The sequence below is a fragment of the Peromyscus eremicus genome, chromosome 3 (assembly GCF_949786415.1).
Source record: "Peromyscus eremicus chromosome 3, PerEre_H2_v1, whole genome shotgun sequence".
Lineage (NCBI taxonomy): Eukaryota > Metazoa > Chordata > Mammalia > Rodentia > Cricetidae > Peromyscus > Peromyscus eremicus.
This window is the reverse complement of record NC_081418.1, coordinates 107,692,103-107,717,549: the sequence shown is the minus strand read 5'-3', so window position 1 is coordinate 107,717,549 and position 25,447 is coordinate 107,692,103. Positions and strand designations below refer to the sequence as shown.

General features: G+C 44.6%; 1 protein-coding gene across 1 annotated transcript in view; it reads left to right on the top strand.

Annotated features, from left to right (window-relative positions):
* The first annotated feature begins 296 nt into the window (after positions 1–296).
* Positions 297–25,447, top strand: part of Suclg2 (succinate-CoA ligase GDP-forming subunit beta) — a 279,164-nt gene continuing 254,013 nt past the window's right edge. Inside the window, exon 1 of the mRNA XM_059258255.1 lies at positions 297–419. Coding sequence (XP_059114238.1) covers positions 330–419 — 90 coding nt within the window. The 5' untranslated portion in view covers positions 297–329. The remainder of the gene's footprint in view (positions 420–25,447) is intronic.

The following is a 25,447-nucleotide window of genomic DNA, read 5'->3' as shown; positions in this document are numbered from 1 at the left end:
CGCCCCCTCTCACACCCCGCCCCTCCCTTCCTCGGCCCGCCCCCTCCCGTGGCCTGGGCCAGGGCCCGCTCCCACCCCGCCCCGCCCCCTCTCCGCCCCGCCCCCTCCTGTGGCCTGGGCCAGGGCCCGCTCCCACCCCGCCCCGCCCCTCTCCTGCCCCGCCCCCTCCCGTGGCCTGGGCCAGGGCCCGCTCCCACCCCGCCCCGCCCCTCTCCTGCCCCGCCCCCTCTCCCGCCCCGCCCCCTCCTGTGGCCTGGGCCAGGGCCCGCTCCTACTCCCTCTCCGCCCCCTCCCTCCCCGTCGCGGCCTCCCCGCGGTTCCTGGTTAAGATGGCGTCCCCGGTGGCCATCGCGGCGCAGGCCGGGAAGCTTCTGCGAGAGCAAGCCCTGCGGCCGCGGCTCCTGGCGGTCAGGTCCCAGGTGAGCGCGGCTGGGACGACGCGAGCCACCGGCTGCGGCGCCCCTGCTCGGCGGCGGCCTCTTCGCCCCGGGCGACCCCTGGCGACCCCGTGCTCCCCGCGGCGCGGCTGGCTGAGCGGCGTCCGTGGTGCCGCAGGACTCGGCCCACCTCCCATGGGAGGTCGCGGGGACCACGGGGATCAGAGTGCGCACCCCACGGCCCGGGTCGTCCTAACGCCCCCCTCACCCGGGCCGGGCGGGACACTGGAACCCGGCGCTGGCACCGGTGCGGGGTGCGAAAGTTGCTCGCTCTGCTGGAATCCCGAGGTTTCCCAGTGGTTTCCTGGCTCTCTGCCTTGGGGGCGTCTCAAAGCCGGAGCTCGCCCGGCCGGCCACGTGCTGCACTTGCCAGAAAGCCGGCGGCTCCCCGGGGCTGCTCACCTGCCAGAGTGTGAACTCTGCAGGTTGTTGCTTGTGCAGCCTCTGTGAGCTTCTCTGGGGAAATGCAGGGGACCAGAGGAAAGTGGGAGTCGATGCCTCTTCTCCTATGAGCGGCCCGTGTCAAAACTCCTCAGACCCTGTCCACTTTGTCCGTGCCTCATGGAGACTGACTGACTTAGTGCTGGACTCTGACCAGCGCCACGTGGCTCCCCTGTTTATCTTCCCCGTAGCCAGGGGCCTTTGCCGGGAAACAGAGTTGGCATTGACCCTTGGAGAAGTCATGAAGCTACTGGTCTACTTTCTCTAGATTACCCCCTCCTCCAGAAAGAAAAGCTTTACAGTTCAGTGAGAGGCAAATGATCACATCTTAACCAAGGCAGGCATAGGGCAATAAGAAAACTGAAAGAAAAAGTTACTAATGATTTTTTGAGTTACTCTAAGCTTTGGTTAATTATGACTTCCGTGGTTTTTTTTTTCCCCCTTTCTTTTCATTACTTGACATTCCATTTCTCTGTTACTGTTAATGGGAATTTAAGAGGTGTTAATATTTATTACTATAATATCCTTAATAGGCACTTGACAGTATGGTGAGTAAGGGACTGGGATGGCGGTTTGTCTAATTAAAATCACAGATACCTGCTATAATAGAGTAAGGAGATGTCTCCAGGTGATCTAAGTCCTATTCATTATTTAAGTGTTAGAAAAAACAAGAACTGTGGTGCTGCTGTTCAAGTCGGTTTGAATTGATGAGAAACATGGAGCCCGGGGCAGTGAGAAAACGAAGACGAGGAAATGATTGTTCAGAGAAATCTAAAACAGAACATGTAGCTCCAGCATGTTGTCATCTTCCCTGTCCCAGTACTGGAAACCTTGGAAGTGAGACTGGCTGGCAAGCAGACGGGGGTCAGAAGTACACTGACTGGGTGATGCACTTCGGCTTCCGTACTGATTTGTTATTCTGGGAGCACCAGGCTTAGAAGACACAGACGGTAGGGCTGGGAGGTGGCTCAGGTGGTAAGGGCACTTGCTCCACAAGCATGAGAGTCTTGAGTTCATTCACATCCCCAGGGCCCATGTAAAAAGCCAGGCATGGTAATGTGAACTTGTGACCCCAGAACTGGGGGGAAGAGACACGTGGGTCCCAAGAGCTTGTTGTCCAGCCAGCCCAGCTGAAATGGTGAGGTTCCACTTCAGCAAGAGACCAGGTGGTAAGGTGAGAGAGTGTTAGAGGAAGACAGCTCTGGCTTCTGAGCCCAACACACACACACACACACACACACACACACACACACACACACACACACACGAGATTAGATTTTGTTGTTTGGGTTTCACTAGCCCTGGCTGGCCTGGAACATATTATGGAGACCAGGCAACCTTGAACTCAAAAATTGCCTGCCCCTGCCTCAGGGCTGGGATGAAAGGTATGTGCCACAGCAGCAACAACAACAACAAAGTTTTTTTTTTTTTTTTTAAATGTCTGTGTGTTTGGCCTGCATGAATTTATGTGCACCACGAACATGTGGTGCCCACAAAGGTCAGAAGAGGGTGTCTGATGTCTTCTGGACCTGGAGTTACTGATGTTTTGAACTATGCCATCAATTAGAACTGAACCTAGGTTCTCTGCAAGAGCAGTAAGTGCTTTTAACTGCTGAGCCAGCTCTTTCTTCCAGCCCCATTGTTTTTCTTTGGTGGTACCAATTATATACAGTGACCAAGATCTGGAAATGAGCATTGACGAGTGGTCCTGTGTAGAAAAGTCCAGTACTGAGTTCAGTGACCTGTTCAAGGTTACAGAGAGTTTGAGGCAGAGCTGATGTCTGAGTAAAGGTTTCCTTCGTGTTCCTGGTATACCAGGGGAGAGCTGGTGAGTGCCGTATCCCATGTAAATTAACCTGTACACCAGTGGGAACTGCAAGGCACTGGTGCTAAGGACACATTTCTTAAAGGAACAGTTTGGAATTGGTAATGGAAGTAGGTGCACACAGCCTGTGACTTTAAGGATCTGTTTTCTTAGTACCTGCTCTATGCCATTCTGATTTGATACATACCTACCCACTTCCTGGGTCATAGCAGATACTACAATTAAGGATGGTTCATTTTTTTTTTTCCCAACCAACTTATGAGTCTTTACCAAGTATTCTCAGAAATCTGTTGGCACCCTCGGCCCAGACCTACTTTGTACCAGGCCTTGTGAAAAAAATAGGTGGATGGGCCAAGATAAAAGACCCACTTTCTGCTTTTAGAAGCAACTCTAACTGGGTTCACAAAAATACCCATAGAATAATGCCTCTCCCTGGGGTTAACGTTAGACACATATTTTTGGTGCTTAATGTCATTGAAATTGCTTTTTTTTTTTAAACTTCTGCCTTCAGCTTCACTCTTTTGACCTTGGATGTATGTTATATCCTTTGTGGGGCTGTCTTTGGCCATCTCTACACTATCAGGGAGGTCTGCTCCAGGCCCTGGACTTGGGGTTATGAGTAAAGCGGGTAGAGCCTTGACCACATAGGTGCAGGATGGGGAGAGATTATAGATACTACAGTAAGACCGATGATTTCCAGGACTGACGAAGCCATACTGAAATCAAACAGGGCCGTGTGATGGGGAATCAATAGCTTCGCAGGCTGGCACACAAAAGCCCAGAAAACCTGTTCGATAAGTGGTTGTTTTTTTAGGTTTAATTTTTTTTCTTTTTTGAGACTGGGTCTCACTATGTAGCTCTGGCTGGCCTATGTTGATGAGGCTGTCCTAGAACTTGCAGGGATCTGCTTGCATCTGACTTCCAAGAACTGGGATGAAAGGTGTGTGCTGCCATTGCTGGTCTATGTTTAATTTTTTTAATTGAAAACACAAACATAATGCATACTCTTCTCTTTGCTATAGCAACACACCTGAAAAGGCAGTTTAAGGAAGGCAGTCAGGCCTCATTCTGGCTCCCAGTTTGAGTGAATAGTCGGTCCTGGTGGGGAAGAGACAGCCACAGGTGCTTGTGGTAACTGGTCACATGTATCCACAGTCAGGAAGCAGGGGGCGATGAACCCTGTGCTCCTATGCAGTTTGGGAACACAGCCCTTGGAAGGGTGCCGCCTTCATTTAGAGTGGCTCTTCCTACCTCACTTAATCTAGTAATGCCCACACAGGGATGCCCAGAGCTTGGTCTCCTAGGTGATTCTGGGTCTTGTCAAGGTGACAGTATTGACTGTCACTGAACAGTTTGTGAGTTTGTACAACATGAAAGGAGCTGGGTCACTAGATATAGAACGAGAAAATAATTTAACAGCAGCTTGCATCCTTTAGTACACCTTCTATTACTGTCTGTACCTGACAAAGGGGACAATTTCCCCTCTTACAATACCGGTTCATTTTTGTTTGCTATGTAAATGAAATTATACAATATGCATGCACATATTTGGTACCTCCCTATTATAAGACCCTAAGTGTTTGACATTTGACCTGTATAATGAAAAGGACTAGCCAGATGAGATGGACCCGGTGTGTGTGTGTGTGTGTGTGTGTGTGTGTGTGTGTGTGTGTGTGTGGCGGTTATCAGGCAAGGCAGGCATCAAGTCCAAGGGTCCTGAGGTAGTGCACTATTTTTTTTTTTTTTTTAGGCCACCAACCAGCTCTCAAATCATGACCTGGAGACATATTATTCGTTTTAAATGTTTGGCCTAGCTTAGGCTTGTTTCTGGCTAGCTCTTTTAACTTAAATTAACCTGTTTCTCTCTATTCACCTTTTGCCTCAGGGCTTTGTACCATTCTTTATGTATATCTTACTTTCCTGCTGTCTGTCTGGGTGGCTGGCTGCTGCCTTGCTTCTGGCCCTGGGCATGCCCCTCTTTCTCTTCATTCTCTTCTTCCCTCTCTTCTTCTCCATTTATTCTCTCTGCCTGCCAGCCCCACCTTCCCTCTTCTGCTGCTTAACTATTGGCCATTCAGCTTTTTATTAGACCAATCAGGTGCCTTAGGGCAAGGTGAAACCCATCTTTACATAATTAAACAAATGCAGCAAAAACAAATGTAACATTCTTACATTGTTAAGGAAGGCAGCAGAAACAAATGTAACACACCTTTACACAGTTAAAATAATATTCCACAGCATAAACAGATGTAACACATTTTTGCCCAATTAAAATAATATTCCACAACAGGTGGGAATGAGGTGTGACAAGTTATCAAAGACCAAATCACATGAGTCTCACATGGAGCTTTTAAGGGTTTAGTGGTTACATGACTTGCACAAAATTACCCAGGTATTAACAGGAAACTACTGGGTCTAAATCCCAGGCCTGGCTGCCAAGGCTCAGGCCTTTAAATTCTGTGCTGCACATACTATTGAGAAGTCAGAATTCAGGTTAGCCTCAAAGTTTGAAGATATAGTTAGCACTACAATAAAAGTCTAACTGCTGTTACCGCACCCCTCCCCCTTTTTCTTAGTTTGATGAGATAGGGTGGTCTTGTATAGCTCAGGTTGTCTTTGACCTTGAAGCAGGAGTGTTGTGGAATCTTTTTGTACACCGTGAAGAAGTGTCTTTGCTAAGGCCAAGCTTTCATAATTAATAATAAGTCTCCGTGTTGTTATTTAGGGGGCTGGTGATCCAAAGATAGTTGGTCAAGAAAGCTTGCTACATAAGATTGCTTCTGAGTGTTGGGATTACAGGCATGATCTGCCATATCCAGCTGCTACTTTTCAAAACCCCAAATCCTGGTAGAAAGCTCCCAGCTAGCCCTCCAAGTGCACAGATGCCATGAAACTTGGTAGCGTGATATAGCTCGGAATGTCCATGATGAATATCCAGGAGCCCATTTGTCTTATTTGGTGCTGCTGAATTTAAGATAGAAATGTCTTTTTTTTTTTCTTCTTTCTTTCTTTCTTTCTTTCTTTCTTTCTTTCTTTCTTTCTTTCTTTCTTTTTTTTTCTTTAGAAGACAGGGTTTCATGTAGCTCAGGCTGGCCTTAAACTCTTGCTCATCTTCCCTTTACCTCCTGATTACAGGCATGATGCATCACTTCTTGCTTTATGTGATGCTGAGGGTCACACCCGGCCCATTGTGCATGCCAAGGCAGACACTGCCAAGAGCTGTAACCTCAGTCCAGGAGTAATGACTCTTAGTATAGTATAGTTGTCCTTTGGGCCAGTTCTGTCTCATGATGACTACATGAAGTTCAGGGAAGCTTGTGTTTTAAGGGATGCACGGATGAGACACTGCCTTTCAGGTTCTAACTTTGAAGTTGCTACTGTGTTGTTCTTTATGAAGCCCAGAGGACTGTGCACTGTCAAAGGAAACTGCTTACACCCGTGCCTCTGCTGTTGGCCACTTCAGGAAAAAGGGCTGCAGCTCAGGGCTCTGCTCCTTCTTGCAATGGAAACAGATGGGTGCATTGTTTTTTGTTTGTTTGAAACAGGGTCTCACTATGCAGCCCTGGCTGTCCTGAAACTCATTATGTAGACCAGGCTGCCCTTGAACTCACAGAGATCCACCTGCCTCTGCCTCCGAGTGCTGGGATCAAAGCTGTGCATCACCGTGCCCAGCTGTACGTGGGTTTTAGAAGTGAAGGACTAAAGGGTCTGTACAAGTTTATACCAGCTAAATGAAGCCATGAGAGTGCTGTAGGCTGTGGCTTCCCTGTGTCTGCCTGCTGCCCTTGGCTTTTTCTTTTCCTAGTTTTAAAAACAACAAACAAACAGCTCCCCTCTCCACCCCCTGAAAAAAACAACCCCCCAAAGAGGACAGCTACAATACTTGCTGCTAGAGAAGATGTTGGCTTCCACATAATTCAGATGCTAAACTTTTGACCTGCATGTGGAGGGCCTGTGAGCGATGGCTCCTGTCCCGGACTGCCTTTGTTTAGTGGGAAGGAAGCACTGCTTTTATGGGAACATGATTGAGTACACAGGCCCGTGGTAGCCAGAACTTTGTCACCCTTGTTGCCTGGTTAAGTTCTGCAGGCACCAAGCCTAGAAAGTCATTGAAATATGTCCACTGGGAGGACGAAAAGAAAGGACACGCTAACTGGAGTTTTGTCCTTCACTCCTCCTTGCTCCTCAGTAGGAATCCTCCCTCGGTGTGGCACTTTCTTTCACTTGTTGGCAAAGTTTTGCCTGATGTATATACATTTACGTAAATAAGAGCATTACACTAATTTGGAAATGAATACAGGAAGTTCACTCACTGAAGGTGGGTGATAGGGCTGGTATTGCAGTGGGGAATGGATTGCAGGCCTGTCCTTGCAAATGTTCTAGTGCACAGAAGGGAGAGCAGTGAGGGATAATGCTGACCCTTTAGGCAGATACTTAGTGTGTGTGCCCAGTGCTAAGTTCCACAAAGGCAAAACCCCAGTATTTTACCATAAACCCAGTGTTTAGGAGAATTAAAAGTATAGTTGAGTAGGTTGGTATACCTAATAGATATGATGGAGTGGGGGGGGTGGAGAGAGAGAGAGAGAGAGAGAGAGAGAGAGAGAGAGAGAGAGAGAGAGAGAATGAGAACGAGCACAAGCACTATCTTTACCCTCAAATGGTTTGTGGTCTAATTACAAAATTGTTGTATAGCCCAGTGGTTACACTGCCATGGTGATGCTTTAGTCGAGCTGTGGTCCGAGACACTTGTTGAGCCTGTCCTACATTGGACCACTTGCTGATCCCTTCTGGAAGTAGGGTTTCCTCTGACCCCTGTCCGTGCCCTACCTTCATCAACTCTCTGATTCACTGTTAATTCTTTGGAAAGACCTTTCCCTGATCATTTGACTGGTTCCTTCTCTATCCAGTGATTGCTATCTATATCTTTTCTGCAGTTAATAACACGTGACTCCACCTCATCTTATTTGTTTGTCTCTCTTTCTTTTCCTTTCACAAATATAAGAATGTGAGCTTCATAAGAGCAGACTTTCTTACACATTTCTGTTTCCCCAGCTGGCCTAGCTAGGTGTTCTGTAAGCATTTGTGGACTAATGAATTAGTGAAGGACCCAGACAAGGGAGAGGCAGGTAACAAACTGAGAGTTGATATAGATTAGAGAGGAAGGGATGAGCTGATAATTGGCAAAGGGACTAACTGTTGAGCATTTCCTATGTGGCAGGCTGTGTAAAGAGTTTATTGACAGTTACTACTTTAAGCCTTACAATATCATGGCAGGGGTTGGTGGTGCCATCTCCTGTAAATGTAAAGGATCCCAGGCACAGAGAGGTCACATAATAACTGGCTGCAAATCTCAGTGCCAGGAAGTCACCTGCCTCATGCCAGTAAATACCTTACGCTGTTAAATCATTAAGCCATATCACCAGAAAGTACAGTTTGGGCTGAACCCTCCAGTTGAACACAGAGCTTACCTGCCCTGCACCTCTGCCTTTGCCTATTTGGATTTGGGTTGACTCAGCCTGCTGGAACTGCACACTTCTCTGGACTCTGATCTCTACCCTGTCCCCACCCCTTTCTTGCTCTGGGATCTAAGAAACAGTAGCAGAAGGTACAAGTTCTGCGTTTAATTGAGCCGAGTTCAGATACTAGATCCCCAGTGCTCCTTCTGAGCAACCTGGAACAAATGATTATTTTTAAAAATTAATTTTATTAGTGCATATTAATTACACAGAAACTAGGCTTCATTGCACCATTTTACATGATACATGCGCTCAGAGTTGCTGCGAGTATATGGCATACATTCTGTGGTTGTATCTGGAACAGATGGTTGAACTTGACTCTTGTGTGAAAAGGAGTTAGTTCTCACAGGTGGCTATAATGATTCAGTGTGATTTATTAAACATTTGGCATTATGATTAGATCATGGGCATACAACGATTATTTCTGTTGCAACGAATTTGAAGCTAAATTGACTTGCCTTTTAAAAAAGGATTTACTATCTGTAATAATGGTTCTTTCCTAGATTTCATAACATTTATCATGTACTGTCACCTCAGAATCAGGCACTGATTTCGTGCTTCCTTAGGCTTGATTTCACCAAATAGCCATGTAAGACAGGAATGATTTTGCCAGGTTCATATGTAGAGAACTTGAGGCTGAGGAGGTGGATGGATGTTTGCCTCCAAGGCCTTAGGAATCCTCAGTATCCCAGAGATGGGATTCAGAAGCTCAGCCACACCATCCTAGCCATTGATCTTCTTGGAAATGTTTGCCTAACTTGGGTGGGGTTAGTAGCAAAGGCATCTGGACTTGGGTGAGTTGAATGTTGGAGGTGGGAGACACCTAAGAAGAGGCCAGAGACCCAGTGGGTACCACTGGTTACCTAGCACGGTATGCTGGCTTAGGAGTTCAGAAAAAATGAATTGGCTTTTCAGGGTGGGCATTTCCTGAGTTGAGGCTTTGGTCCATGTCCCGAGTTTATGGCAAGCTTACTTATAGATGATTATGAAGGAATAGCACTTAGGCACAAGCTGTGAAGGCGTCGGGGTCCAGCCCTGACCTGTTGAATAGTCCTTGAAGCGGGGAGTGAGGAATTGAGAAATGCTAGATAGGAAAAAATATAGATGTAGATGGAGAAAAAGAGACACAGGATAGCTTCAGGAGGGTCCTGGGTCAATACCCAATTACCTCAAGTTTATTCCTAATGTGCTTTTTATATACTAGCAAGGGGAGAGGTGAAAGACCTCCCCCTTTCAGGATCAAAGTACAAACAAGTGTAGACCCTTTCTTAATTTTCTAAACACCTGGTAACCTCGCCTTATGGCAAAGCATCTTATGATTTATTGTAAAATGAAGAGACTTGATGTGGTATGTAATTGGTATTGGCGACCCTGCAGAGTACAGAAGTAGATCTGTGTAGGTGGGGATCCATGAGTGGGTAGAGGGCCAGGTGTCTGTCTCTCCAGCCCAACCCTGTGCTGTGGATATTCCCTGTGTGCAGCGTGAAGGCACCAAAGACAGAAGGGCTGCCTTGTAGAGTTTGAGGTGGTGGGGCAATGAGATGAGGCCAGAGAATTAGGCTCAAATTCATTGGATCCTTATGAGTGTGGTGATGGCAGGAATGGGGAGCCACTGAAGGTTTGTAGACAGACAAGTGGCACAGGCCATTTTCGGCTTTAGAGTATGTTCCAGGCTGTGTGGAGAGGGTGAGAAGCTGCAGGAAAGCAGATCATCTGAGAGACTTTTGTACCAATATGTTGCTGTGAGTCATTATACCAGGATCATAGGCATAATCCAGGACCGGAACCAGATTGCCAGGTTAAAACCTTGTCCCCAGAGCATCATTTTGTGATCTTTTATCTTTCTTTTAGCATCTGTTTTTCTTTTTCACTCTGCAGTGTCTCTGCAAGCTGAATGCTTTGTTATTTGTGTGTCATAAATTGATTGACGGCTCCCTTTTATCTACAAAATACATGAAACAGGAGATGAAGGGGTGGGCCAGCAGTTCCTCTTCAGCCCGGGACGCTGGAGAGCGCCGTGAGTCATTGCTGTGTGACCTAGGCAGAAGCTAGGATGTCTCTGGAAAACTGGATGTGCAGATGCTGGTAATTAACGTGGGCTATCTGGGGCCGTGGGGCTAGGAGAGACAGACTGATGGTACTAAAGGAAGAGCTAGGAGGTGGTGGTGAGATGGTGCCATGGGTAAAGGTGCTTGGTGCCAAGCCACCTGACCTGAGTTAGAGCTCTAAGACCCACTGGTGGAAGGAGTGAGAGAACCAACTTTGGCAAGTTGCCCCCATAAACAGAGAAGTAAGTATTAAAAAAAAAAGTAAGAACGGGGACCTAACTCAGTTGGCAAAGTTCTTGGCTAATGCACAAGTTCCTGATGTCATTCCCAGCCCTTGTAAACTAGGCATGATGGCACACTCTAATCCCAGCAGTTGACAGCTGGAGGCAGGAGATCAAAAGTTCAAGGCCATTCTTGGCTACATTGTGAGTTCAGAGCAAGCCTGAGATATGTGAGACCCTTCTCGGAGGGAGGGAGGGAGGAAAGGAGGGAGGGAGGGAGAGAAGGAAAGAGGGAGAGAGGGTTGGAAGGAAGGAGGGAGGGGGAAAGGAAAGAGGGAGGGAAGAAAGGGAGGGAGGGAGGGAGAAGAGCTAGAGACTAGATAGGACCCATGGTTTCCCTGACAGGTTTCCATTGCTAGCCCTTCTTCCTGCCCTGAGCCAGCTGACAAAAAAACTGGCCAAGGGCTGCTTGCTGTTCCTGGGCAGAGTAGATGTGCATTTTATACTCTGTGTATAATGTAGCCTCGATGTGCCTGCCCAGGGAGTGTGTACTGTCCCTGTGCCTGGGTGTTTGCTGGGTGTATTAGGACCTCAGTAAAGAAAGAGGCACAGAAAAGAAGAGAAACGGCAAAAAGGAGAAGTGTGCTAGCTTACAAAGCACAATCCAGGATGCACACAACACCCCCAAACCTTCCTGGACCCACATGGTACAGGGAGAACCAGTGTCCACAAGTTGTCCACTTACAGGGTGGCCACATGCCCTGGCCCACACACATACCTGCAAACAGGATAGATCTTAAAAATGTAAAACACAAAACAAAAATCCCCGAGTGAAACACAGTGCAGCCCTCCCTAGGGGCATGCCTGTCTTACCTGGTTCCAGCAGCAGCCCAGACTTTGGAATGGGGCAGCCTGGTGTAGCTGTTGCTTTCTCTGCTCTCATTCTTGGGTGTAGGTTGTAGGTCCTCCTAAGGTTCCTTTGGTTGTATGTAAGAAAAGAGAGACTTTCTTGGACTTGTCTGGGGAAAAATAAATGACTTATAGTGCCTGGCCTCAGCCTTACTGGTCACTTGCAGAGCATTTCTTAGTAATAATGTCATCCATCCATATGGTCAAATGAGCTTTTCCACACGTAAGACAAGACTCTTTCTTCACACTGGGCAGGAGTGCATCCCTTGCTTCCCCTGAGCTCACTGTACCCTGAGACACCTGGGGCCTCTTGGTTCTCCACTTCCTGCTCTTAGCGGGGAGGATTCATGTGAGGTCTGAGGTCAGTAAAGGGCTCCCCATGGGCTGAGCTTCCTTTAGGTTACCATAGCAGCAGGTGGTTGTCCCATCAGCCCTGTATCTGCTCCAAGGTAAGGTGGAGGGTTCCTTCCACTCAAACCATTAGTAAGAAGCTTTACATTTTATTCTTAAAACTGGGATATGTTTGAGAGCACATGGGACCCCTGTTTATAAGGTAATCATGCCAAAATTTTACGATAGCCCAGAGCTGGACTCACCCTGCCTGGGCTCAAATCTTGTTTTCAAGGCTTAGTATATTTATGATTTTGGAGATTTATATGTTTTATTGTAGAACTCACTTTTTTGCCTTACAGTGCCTCTGAAATGCAGATGTCTTTTGCACATTTTATCCTCCTGGAGATTTTCTTTTCCCCCAAATGGTACATTAAAAGATATATTGTGTCACTGTTGGCATATTAGTCTAATTGTTGATATAGTGCTGGGAATTGAAGCCAGGGCCCTGTGCACTCTAGGCAAGCATTGCATCATCCAGCTACATCCCAGTCTTGATTTTGTTTTGCTTTCTTTTGTTGTTCTTCTTGGTTTTAGACAGGATCTCACTGTGTAGCCCAGGCTGCCCTCCAGCTCACAATGCTCCTGCTGCCATCTTGCCAGGCATGTGCCCTGTACCTGGCCTTGGTGCCTTTAAGTCTGTTGGAGTTTGTTCAATTCTTAGGGTCCCTGCTTCCGTGTCTGCAAACTGGGCAGAATTACTACCATAACTTCCTGGAGTTGAACTGAGCTAGTGCATGTGAGTCCTAGCCCTGGACCCTAAATCATCACTAAATGTTGACTATTGGTTTAGGTATAATTGTCAGCAAACAGAATATCTATCCAGGTCACTTTATTTCCGTGGGAGAGCTGCTTCGATGCAATCCTGGCTTTCCTCCCTAGTCCTTTAGACTCCATGACGTGGATGGCACATTAACAGGAAGTAGGGGACTGGAAGAATCAGGTGGGAAAGTGACTTTAAGGGGCAGAGGCTCTCTGTGAGGTCTGGCCCTGTGATCTGTGGCAGAGTTCTGCCCCTCCCCGCCCCCCCCCCCCCCATTGCTTGGAACTGGGGATCAGCATTTCAACAAGTGCCTGTTAAAACATGGAGCTCTCTTCATGTTTTCTTAAGAAACCCATCCTGCCCTCTCTCAGCATCATCTGCTGCATTTGCTTGGATACAGCCTTGGATTTTGAAGGACTTATTTGGGTTAACTTCTTTTGCAAGGAAGCAGATAAACCACATTTAATATACATTCTCATCCCAGCCTGAGGGTATATTCAGGTCTTTAATAAGTAATACAAAGAAAGTTGGGACTTATTATTTTTGATTAAGGGAATAAACTATTAATGATGGGTGCTTCTTTGTTGAGATTTAGAGCGCCTTTAAAGTGAAGTATCATTAAAATTGAAAGCCAGCAACACAAGGACAACAAAATGAATTTTTTACTGACTTTTTAAAATAATGAACAGGAAAAAAAAATAAAGGTGCTCTTTGGTTAATTAGATAAGCCAAGGGTGTAGAGATGGTGGAGTTGAAGACAGCTAGTCTCCATGCTGCAAAGCTGGTGTTGAGGGATGAGCAGCTGGCCTTAGGCTTCACAGAGTGTATGGAACTAAGGCAGGAGGCTTGTGGCCGCTCCCTGGAGATTGGGCCCAAATGGGCTGCAGGATCAGTGTTAGACCCCAGCCCCACTAGAGCAGGGCCTGAGTGTCCTCGATCTGATCCTTTCCTTTTTGTTTGATGCTGGTTTATGTGGAGGTGTTTATGGGTGTTGTAAAATGGATTTTATGACTGTATTTTATATAAATGTAATTTAATATGGAGGAAAACTTACTGAGTTAAACTTTATATAAAGATGAAAAAACTACTAAATCTCCTTTTGTATTAACGGTCCCCAGGTAGGAATATTCAGTGGTGACATTCCCTTATTTTCATGATGACATATATTTGCTCACGGTAACCATGAGTATAGTGCTCCTTTCTTGTTTAGATAGGGTCTCATGTGCTCCAGGCTGGCCTCAAACTCAGCATGAACCAAGGATGACCTTGAAATTTTAATCCTCCTTCAGCCACCTCCCCAATGCTGGGATTGTAGTGGTGTGTCACTGCTCTGTTTACGTGGTGCTGGGGATGGACTCAGCCTTTGCGTGCTAGGCAAGCACTCTTCCACTGAGCAAATGTGCAGCCCCACAGTGTTCTTTTCTTGAAGGTGTTTTGTTCATGAAGAATTCTGGCTCAGAGAATCTCTTGCCTAGAACTCTGAAATTTAAAATAAGCATCAGGGTTATTGTTTAAATAAGATTAATTATTCACACAAAAGAGCACTTGGGTATTCAAATTTTGGTACATTTGTGGAGATAATAAAGGAACTGTGGTGGGACTGGAACCCAGGGCCTACACATGCTAGGCAGGTGCTGCACACTGACCCTCATCTGAAACCCTGGATCTGCTCTTTTGATAGAATCTTGGACTAGCAAATGTTTTAGTGGCTCTAACATCTTATTTATATTCCTCAAAGACTTAAAAATATGAATGCTTATTTTTTATTTTGCTGCTTTTATTGTGGCAAATTGTATGTAATGTAAAGCTGACTATCTTAAGCTTTGAGCTGTTGTGTGGCATTATATACACTCATTCACTTGCTCTCTTATACACCCATTGCCAACATTACTGAACGTACTCATCTTCCCAATCCAAACTCTATGCCCATTAAACACACTTTACCTGAGCAAGGCGAAAGTATTCCAGTCAGCTTCCATGTTGTGACATGCTAAGTGGAATCATACCTAGTCTTTCTTAGCTGGATTATTTCATTTAGCGTGTCTTCAGAATACATCCATGTTTTAGTATGTGTCACAATACCCTTCTTAAGGTGTCATAATATTTTATGGGTGGCATATATGTATATAAAATATATATATATAAAATTTTTCCTTTATCTTTCAGGGAATACTTGGGGCTGTTCTGAACATTGATATAAATACATGAAAGTTTATGTTAATATTCATCTTTCTAGAAATGTTCAACGTATAGTTTGAGCTATATTTTTTGCTTCCCATGTGTAATTAAAATGTCTACTAGAAATGCTTTTCTTTATGATAGTCTATAAAATATATTCATATTTGTTTCTAGCATATTGGCTCAGTGTGACAAAGGTGTACTCTTAGGTTCAGGAGGTAGTGTCCTGGAAGGAAACTTGGGGACAGACAGTTGCTGCCTGTAAAGAATGTGAGTCTAGTTCATTGTAGACACACACACAGTGATGTGCTTGTTGCCTAGATGGCTTCCTGTCCCTGGGCATAAAGCTGTACTGTCTCTCTTGGACTCACCTACACAGTGGCTATTAATAATGCCAGGAGAGCTGAAGCCAAGCTTATGTGGACACAGACGCTTGACATTTGTCAAGGTCACCAGCAGTGTGCCTTTGGAGGGAAGTGTCTGGATCCTCCTAGGTTGTAGGTATTTTATTGTCATTGTCTAAGCCCAGTTTGAAAAGGAATACTGTGGCTCCAGGACATGCAACAACTTCCTTATTGTCACTGCTGTTGTCCCTCAGGCTGTCACTCACAATGGCATATTGAATTGTGCCCTTGATGGATTGAGTTATGTCCATGAAGTCCTTACTGCCTTACCTTTGTGAAAATACGGACTTCACAGAGGAACTCTAGTTAAAACGAGGTCATAGAGCCAAGCTTGGTGGTGTACACCTTTAATTTCAGCATTCGGGTGGCAGAGGCAGAGGCAGGTGGATCTCTGAGTTTGAGGCGAGCCTGGTCTACAGAGCTAAGCTAGTTCAGGACCCTGTCTCAACAAACAAACATAACAAACGGAGGTCCTTAGCATGGGCCCTAATTCAGTATGCCTGATGTCCTTACAAAACCCGGAACTGCAGACTCAGCTGCACATACACAGTGAGAAGTGTGAGGCAATGGTCAGGAAAAACCAACTGGTCTACAGTGACACGAGCTAGGAATCTGAGAATCCAGCCCTTTGATTCTGGATTTCTGGCCCTTACCCTCAGTGTGACTGAATATGTGTCCCCCCTACCCCCCAAAAGAGTCTGGCTGTATAGTCCAGGCTGGCTTGGAACTTGAGACAGTTCTCGTGCCTTAGTTTCATAAGTGATGGGATTATAGATAAGACCATCACATACACATTTCTTCCTCCTCCTCCTCTTCACCTTCCCTTCCCTCTAAGCCACATGGTATGTGGTGCATTGCTGTCATTCCTACTATCAGTGAACAATTTATCCTCTGTGCTTTGTGAAGAATGAGGATTTCAGGTGCCACCCTGGCATTATTGTGCAGCTCACTGAGACCTGCTATAATACTATGTACGTTGAAGAAGCAGGCATGGATGGTGTTCTGGCCACATGTTCCTGCAGTGAGGTGACAGGATGAGCTGATCTCTTTACACATTGCTCTAGTCTCTGGGTTTGTCCCTGGCACCTGCAGAGAGTTAGCTCAGGGACCAAGACCTACATTTAAAAGCTTTCTTTGTTTTTGAACCAAAATAGTTCCCTGTTCACTTACTCCCTAGTGCTAGATTGAGGAAACTCTGCGTAGGAAAAGAAGAGTTATAATGGAGGAGAATATTGGCAGGCACAGGAGCAAGCTTTGGTGCTGCCTTCTGAAGAGGAGGCCCAGAAATGTTTTAAATAGCAGTGAGGCTGGGAGACACATGGACCTTTATTCTGATTGTGTCAGTTCTGTGTTTTTCACTTTGCCCTGAAGTAAGAAAACAGCATACCTCATTATTACTATTTATTAAAACCATTCTCTTTGTTCAGGCATCTCACCCAAGGTTAAACAAAACCCCAGCATTTTAACGCCTGTGATAAGCCTTTTCAGAAACCCTTGCATAACTTAATCCAGCTGATTTTTTTTTTTGTAATCAGGAGCATTACACCAGGCACTGGGTTCTTTAATACTATAAAGTTGAAATTTAAGAATAATCAGCTTGCAATCAAAAGCTGATTATACACGAACAATAATGAACATAAGAGTGAAACCTCTATAATGAAAGAAAGAAAAAGGTGCAGTAGCAGTCCTTGAAGAAGAAAAGTGCTGAGAAGATGGCGTGGTGTCCTGATAGGTAGACAGTGGGTGAAGACCAGCAAGCAGCAATGCTCACAGAACTGCAGAGTCTGGGGGACATCGGGGAGAAGGGGCATGGAGGGGAGTTAAACTTTTATAACTGTGACACTCAGCGCTGTAGATGAAGTCACGAAGAAAAAGCCACTGGGTTTAAGACGGAGTTAGGTTCCTGTTCTGGTGTTGATGGAAGGTACTGAGAACAGGTTTGTGTCTTTCAACCCTGTTGATTCATGAAAGGTTTCCTTACCCAGATATTAAGTCTCTCAGCCAATGTAGTAAGCCAAATCCAGCTGAATTAAAAATAAATAAAAGACCAAGTTTATTGGACAAAACATACCTGGGTGACCTTTCTGGCTTCAGAGCTGAGGTGAGACTGGGAAAGGATACCAGAAAAACCATGTGGCTGCTCTCTAGAAGGCAGTTTTAAATACCCGGTAGGCTGATCTTGAACAGCTCCAGGGGAGGAGCCGCCCTTGGCTGGCTTTCTGAGAGGGGCGGGGTTTGGAATGGGCGAGGAGTGGGACCAAAGAGGAGCTTCCAAATGAACAGTTCCTTGTGTGGCTTTCAGCCTCTCTGAGCCTCCGTCCCCTTACTAAACTGTTTACTATTTACTATACTGTTCTTTGTCCAGACTCTTTCTCATTGCTGGATCCGTGTGTAACTTTGCACAGTGGCTGCTGAAGCATCTGATACACAAGATGAGTTTAGGAAATCCAGGAAGTAGCATCAAATCCCAGCCACTCATGTAGTCAGATGATGCACACTGTTCACTGCTCTAGAGGTGGTAGGACCTGGGAGAGTGGAGCAATAAATGAGGCTGACTGAAGTCTCATAGAATAACCAACTTTATTCAGAGCATCTCACAGTTTATATTCTGAAGGTTAAGAAACTGAGGTCATAGGTCTCTTGCTTTCTCACAAGCACAACTCCATTCTTGGACCATGTTCCAGCATACCTTTTTTTTTTTTTTGAACTAAGTCCCACACCCTGTTGCCTAGGCCAGTCCTCAGCCTTTGGTCCCTTAAGTGATCTTCCTGTCTCCTAGTAGCTAGGCCTGCAGCTGCAGACCACCACTGCCCCACGTGTCTTGATGTATGCTATTCTGAAAAACAGATTAGGAAGGGTGGTGCCTACCCTTAGGGTTGTTGAGGAAGTAGCCATCAGAAGGTTAAAGCTGAGCAAATCCCTGAAGGAACTGAGGGCTGAGAACTGTGGAGTGATCTGGGTGAAGAGTATTGCAGACAAAGGAATAGCAAGTGCAGAGGCCTTGATGTGGGGTCAGTGTGTTTAACAATCAGCAGATGGCAGGCAATCCTGGGTATCAGGAGAAGGCAGTGAATACATCCAAGTTACATTCCTGGAGCACACACCACAGTACAATAGACAACATAATATGAAAGTATATATGTTTTCAGGTTTAACCCAGTCTGCAGGTGGTACAGATGTTATAGTTTAAGAATGCACCTGCTAAGAGACAGTTTGCTTGTTTTCAGTTTTTGTCCATCACAAATAATCATCTATAAATAGACCTGTTTCAGTTTTTATTTGAACATATTTGTGTCTCTCAGGGCACATTTCCAGGATAAAGAATCTTGGTCACATTTTAAGTTTTTAAAGGAAATGCTAAACTGGGCTGTGGGGATGGCTGAGTGGTCTAGCTGTGTTCACCAACTGTTGATCTGATGTTTCCAGTTCAGTTTTCATTCTCAGTAGCATAGTGTAAGGTAACTGGCTTCTGCATCTTTGTCAGCCTTTAGAAATCTCAGCTGTCCTAGCGAGTAGATAGCTTTATTTCATTATGTTTTATATTTGTGTTTCAATAAGGCCAGTCAATGCTGAATATCTTATTTTATTTGCTGTTGCTACCTGCATATCTTCATTGAAATGTCTCTCAGTGTCTTCTGTCCATTTTCTGTTTTGATTTTTCTTTTCCTGAGACAAGATTTCTCTGTATAGCCTTGCCTTTCCTGGAACTTGCTCTGTAGACGAGGCTGGCCTTGAACTCACAGAGATTCACCTGCCTCTGCCTCCTGAGTGCTGGGATTAAAGGTGAATGCCACTACCACCTGGCTGTTTTGATTTTCAACATGTTGAATTTTGAAAGTTCTCTTTTCTGCATAGTAGTTAGTTAGTCATTTGGCAGATACACGGTGTGCAGATACCCCAGTCTGTAGCTTGTCTTTTTATTCTGGCGTAGTCTGCCAGAAAGAAAATACTTTGAACCCTAATCAGCTCCAATTTACCTGCTCTTTTCTGATGGATCATGATATTAAAGTCATGTCTGAAAACTATTTATCAAGCCCTAGAGATGAAAGATACCTGCCATGTTATCTTCTGAAATATTTTGATTGATTGATTGATTGATTGATTGATTTATAGACAGTCTATATAACCCCAGTTAGCCTTGAACTCACCTTGTATCTTAAGGGCCTGGCCTCAAACTCCCAGTGATCCTCACCCTCAGCCTCCAGAGTCCTGGGAGGGTGTGAGCCACTGCACCCTGCTAAAAGGTGGTTTTTCTTAACTAAGCTAGTTTGCTTGCTTACTTCCTTCCCTTCCTCCCTCTCTCTTTCCTTCCCTGCCTCCATCTCTCCTTCCCTCTCTTCTTTAAAAAATAGTTTTACATCTACAGCTCAAACCCACTGTGAGTGAATATCTATGTATGCTGTAGGATTAAGGTAACGTCTATCTATTGATATATTTCTAGCTGCACTCCTTTTATTTCAGCGCTGTTCTTTTGAAAGATCGACACCTCCATGAATGGACACTGCTGGAAGGGCCATCATTCTTCTGGAGGATTCTAGTATTCTAAACCATTAGGCAACCCTGGCATCATCTTTGATGATGGAATGTCTAAATTTTGGAGACACTAAGCTTGGGAACCAGCTCTGCCCTTCTGCCTCTGCCACCTGCTTCTAGAATGCATCAGGGACTTGAGATGTATCTGTTTTGGATATGAACTCTGTCTCTGTGTGGCATTGCCTGGTTTGTCTTTGTCTTTTTTCTTTTTTCTTTTTTCCCTAGAGACAGGGTTTCTCTGTGTAGTTTTGGAGCCTGTCCTGGGTCTCACTCTGTAGACCAGGTTGGCCTTGAACTCACAGAGATCCATCTGCCTGGCTCTGCCTCCCAAGTGCTGGGATTAAAGGCATGCATCACCACCGCTCGGCCGCCTGTATTTTCAGATTCATTTATTTATGTATTTTGAGTCAAGGACCAGTTGAGATTCTGGAAAGGCATCTTTGACATTTACTTTTATGTTCTTATGGACTCTGGGCTGTTAATGTCAGACGAAGCTCTTGTATCCGTCTACATTGAAACAGATACTGCTTTTAAAACTTGATATTTTGGTGAAATCAGTTTACATTGTCTCTCCATAGAAGCTTTCTTTTGATTATTTTGATGTGTAATGGGCCACAGGAATACAGATAGCAAAACCATCAGTGATAGCTCAGTTACATTATAACATTTTGATCAAATAAAAAAGGTGCAGAAATGCATTCCAGTGGTTGATAGGGGCCTTGTTTCTCTCAGCCTCTTTTCATTCTGTCTCCTAGGAAGGAAACTGACAGAAGCTCAAATGTTCCTTAAGAATCACACACGTGCGTTGAAATTATACTTCTGTGGGGTGGTTTCTAGTATTTTAGGATTGTAGTAATTTTGGAAAGGATTCCGGCCCAACACAGAAGCCAACACTGTTTTATATGGGCAGTGAAGACGTTGTGCCTACAGGGACTAGAAGCCTGCTTCATGTTTCATGAAAGTCTGCCTGCTGCACAGACTCCCATTGCTGTGCCAGAGACCCCTTCTCATTCTGTTGTATAAACAGTTACTGTGATCGCAGGCTGTCAAGGCAGACTCCTGGCCCTGGTCCCTGTCCTGACCCTGCTGGAGTTGTTCTTAGATTACATCACTGCCTGCTTAGAGAAGCCAACAAAACACAAGGTCCCAGGATGGCTTCAAGAGCTGAAGAGCATGTGGGGAGACAGGAAGGCTCACCAGTGATGGTGACGGCACTGTTAGTGTGTTTGTTAGTGATGATCAGTTCTGTTTTTCTGTGTAGTCAATTAAATCGGAATATTTTTCTTTCATCCCCCCCCCCCCCCCCGATTTTTAATAAAATTCTTTCCTCTTGCTTGGTTACCTGCTCACTTCTATTAAAAAATTTTAATACATACATAAATAAGTATTTTTTCCCCAGGCAGTCAAGACAGGGTTTCACCTTGTAACTCTGGGCTAGAATTCATAACGCAGTCTATACAGGCCTGGCATTCCTGGTGGTCCTTCTGCCTCAGCCTTCCAAGTACTTGGATTATAGGCATGACCTACCACACCCAGGATAATATATTTTTCTTAATATATTCTTTAATCCATGGGCAGCCTATAATGTTATATGCTTTTTTTTATTTTAAAAAGATTTATTTTAATTATGCATGTATATGTGTTGGAGGTGTTGGGGTATATTTGTGGGGGTGCCTGTGGAAGCCAGAATGCCAGATTGCTTGGAACTGGAGTTGCAGGAGGTTGTGAACTGTCTGATATAGGAGCTAGGAACTGAACTCTGGCCCCTGGGAAGAGCTGGAAGCACTCTTAATCACTGAGCATCTCTAGCTATGGTATGCTTTCTTAAAATAGGAGCCTGAGTCGCTTCGGTTAAGTCCTACATAAACCGCAACAATAGGAATCCAAGATATTTCTCTTTTCACAGTGTTCTTTGATGATAGTTCCCCCTCTGGGGGAGCAGAAGGGGATTGTTTGCTTTCTTATTGCGGTGCTGCTAATCCAATCCGGGTCCTCTTGGGTACCAGGTATACACTTTACCATTGAGTCCTGTCCCCATCAAAAGGGTGCTTGTCCACAGTGGACATGTAGACCTTTTCCAGTCTTCCCTAACCTGCTGACCCCCTTTTCTTCTTTCCTACTGCCTGTAGAGGCACACGCAGAGCCCACCCCCACGCTGTTGTCCCACTGAGCTGTAAAGTTCCCTCTACTCTGTCTAGATGTCCTTGTGTGTTTCCACATTGTTTGCCATACTGGAAATGCCTGTTCTTGTCTTCTCTTTGTTCATCTTTAGGATTTCTCCAAAATGTTATTCCATGAAACGTGCTCTGTTTCTCACTGTCTTCTGGCTCAATCTTCTGTGGACACTTGTTGAGTCCCTTCATTGTTGTGTCGTTGATGTCTTGAGTATGACAATTATATAGAATTAGAATTTCTGCTTGCTGGTTAACAGGCATGCAGTTAAGTCTGCTGTTGATGAATAAACATCTTTGGGTGATCCAGAAGACAGTGTGGGCATCTGGATGATATCATCACAACTTGCAAAGCAGAGAGAATAATTTTATTTCTCATTTAATGAAAAACTGTCTGTGAATATGTGATAAAAATTTAATTGAGAAGATATTCGGATATTGCTTCTAGCTTTACACCCCCTCCCCCATGTGAAAACTAATTACTCTACCCTTTTTCTTGAGAAACTCTTTAATCATTGAGTTTGGAATAGATGATGGGGGTAAGTTACAACTTGATGGCTCTTGATTCTCAGGCCAGGAACACTTGTGCTGTAACATTCACACTGTTTGTGTACTGTTTACAGTGTGTTGTTGGCGTAGTTTGCAGTGCAGGAAAAGTTATTAACCAAATGACAATGTTGAAAATAAACACAGGCATAGCTGGGGAAGCTTTTTGTTCCAATGTCTGATGCAAGGTCAGCTGTCAAAATATTTGCCCCCCCCCCCCCTTTCTTGAGTGCTGGTATTGAACATAGGCCTTCACATGTGCTGGACAAACACTCTTCTACCAAGGAACAATCCAGGGCCTGACCCCCCCCCAACCCCCCCCCCCCCCATACATCCCATTCCCCATCCCCATATTGTTAACTCTGTAGTTACTTTCCAGATTTTACTTGGTGGTCAAGTGTTAATTATCTCATGGTATGAAATGAAGGAATGAGTAAGTCGATAATATGAGAAATGAGATAGTCTGGTTTACAATATTTCATTTGTGTATGAAATAGAATTATTTAAAGGCAAACTCTTTGGTTAAAAAAAAATACCCTTATTTTGCCATTAGCTGGGTATTTTCTGCCCCTTTGGCTTCTCCCCTATTACTAGCCTCAGTTTTTAGTAATCATCTGAAAATAGTATATATCTTCTAGTTTGACAGGTAGCAGTAGAGCCTGAGAAGTGCTTTTGTGTAGATGGGCTCTTGAGAGAACAGGCTGCCACTGTGAACAACTCCCTGGCACAGGACAGCCTTGGGGAAGTCTTAGTCTTACTGCTAGACATAGCTAATCTAAAAAAGGTAATATCACTTTTCTTATTTCAATTTGATTTGGAAAATTTAGCTGATGATCATTGCAAAGAACTCAGAAAATGCAGAAAACCATTAAAAGACTGTAATGGTTACTTTACTCATCTGTGCCCTAGAAAATGCTATTGTGAGCACAGCATGGACCTATTATGCTGTGCACAAACACACTATGTGTTTGTAACTTCTTGTAATCAGACTTACAACCATACTAATTAGATAACTCTATTTTTCTTCTTCCTGCTATTCAGGAGTACTTGCCTACTCAATAAGAATTTATGGAAATATTAATTTTGATGCCAGAGAATTCAGAGGAGTGAAGACTGTGCCCACATAACTGCAGCCATTCATTTTTATATTTGTTTTACTTTATTTCTTACTTTAATTTTATTTGCATATGTTAATTGTACGTGATAATGGGTTTCATTATGACATTTTCATGCTGTATATGATTATCATCTTCACCCTATTGCCTATTGGTTCTCTCCCCACTCCTGCAGATCTCCTTCTTGTTCCCAGCTAAGTTCTTTTCAGTTTTTTTTGTGTGTAAGATTTTAATTTATTTTAATTTTTTTGAGATTATTACATGATTACATAATGTCCCCCTTAACTTTCTTCCTTCCAAACCTTCCCATATACATCTCCTTATTTCCTTTATAACTCATGGCCTCTTTTGTATTTAATTGTTGTTACGTGTGTGTGTGTGTGTGTGTGTGTGTGTGTGTGTGTGTATGTGTGTGTGTGTGTGTGTGTGTGTGTGTGTGTGTATGTGTATGTATATTCCTAAATATAGAAGTACAACCTGCCCCATCTTTATAACGTTGCTTGTATGTATGTTTTCAGGGCTGACCACTTGGTATTGGATAATCAATTGATGTGCTCTTTCCTGGGGAACACTATTTCTCCCCCGTCAGCATCCCTTAGTTGCCTGTAGGTCTTTGTGTAGAGCTGAGGCCTCGTGAGCTCCTTCCCCATCTATGATAACATGTTTATTGTTGTCCTTGTTCGTCTCCTGTTCAGGGAGTCATGTGATCCTTTATGGGCATAGTGTGTGACATTCCTAGGAGACACAGTTTCACTGTCTGGCTCTTAACAGTCTTTCTGACCCCCTGTTCTGCAATGATCCCTGAGCCTTAGTTGCCAGAGCTGTGTTGTAGATGTATTTGATGTGACCGGGCTCCACACCTCTGCATTTTGAGTGGTTGTGGCTTTGTGTAATGATCTCCTGTTGCAAAGAGAAATTTCTTTGATGAGGGGTGAGGACTGTATTTTCTTGTTATTTACTTGTGTATATAAGGGCAAATATGTAGAATGTAGTTAGGGATTCTGAATGTTCACTAAATTGGGGGTTATAGGTTCTCCTCTAAGATCTATGACTTCACTAGCCCTGGATGGTTGTCTAGGTTTTCAGTACCAGACATGATTTCCCTTTTGTTGAGTGTTTTAAGTCTAATTAGAGAACTGTTCATTCCCACCAAGGTATGTGTGCCACTACTACACCCTTAATTTGTGTGTGTGTGTGTGTGTGTGTGTGTGTGTGTGAGAGAGAGAGAGAGAGAGAGAGAGAGAGAGAGAGAGAGAGAGAGAGAGAGAGAGAGAGATCTTGAGAGAAGGGTGGGGCCTCATGAGCTACCCTTATTGGTCTCTTGGTATCCTTGGAGAGAGACAGAGTTTGATGGGTCCTTCCCTCACTCGTGGCTGGATGGTAAGAGGCTTAGTCTTGTGTAAGTCTTGTGTTGGTAGCGTAGTAAATATAATAGCTGTGGTGCCAAGAGGGCAGTATTGTTGTTCTCTAAAGGCAGAAGACAGTGTACTGCCTCCCTCCGTTCTGTCCTCTGGCTCTTGCATTCTTTCCGCCTCTTCTTCAGAGATGTTCCTTGGGTCTTTGAGGGTGAGATATAGATGTTCCATTTACATCATGGCTGAGTGTTCTCATCATTTTGATCAGTATGTGTTTCTGGGGAGATTTTTCTGGGGTTATTTATTTTGTCATTAACTTCTTAGTGGGCATTAATGCTGTCTTTAAATGTCCTACTGTTTCATGCTTACTCATCAAATGAATTCTGTCAAATTTCCCTCTGGAAAATCTGTACAATAATCATGATAATGGCTACTACTTATTAACAATGCTGATGCTAAGCTTTTGTGTAGATTAACTCATTTATTTCTCATAAAACATTAGCTTTTCTTTTAGAGATTAGGAAATTGATGTGCTGTCTGTGTGACTGTTTTCTAGTACCCTGACCAGCATTAAATGTAGTAATTAAAAGTGTTT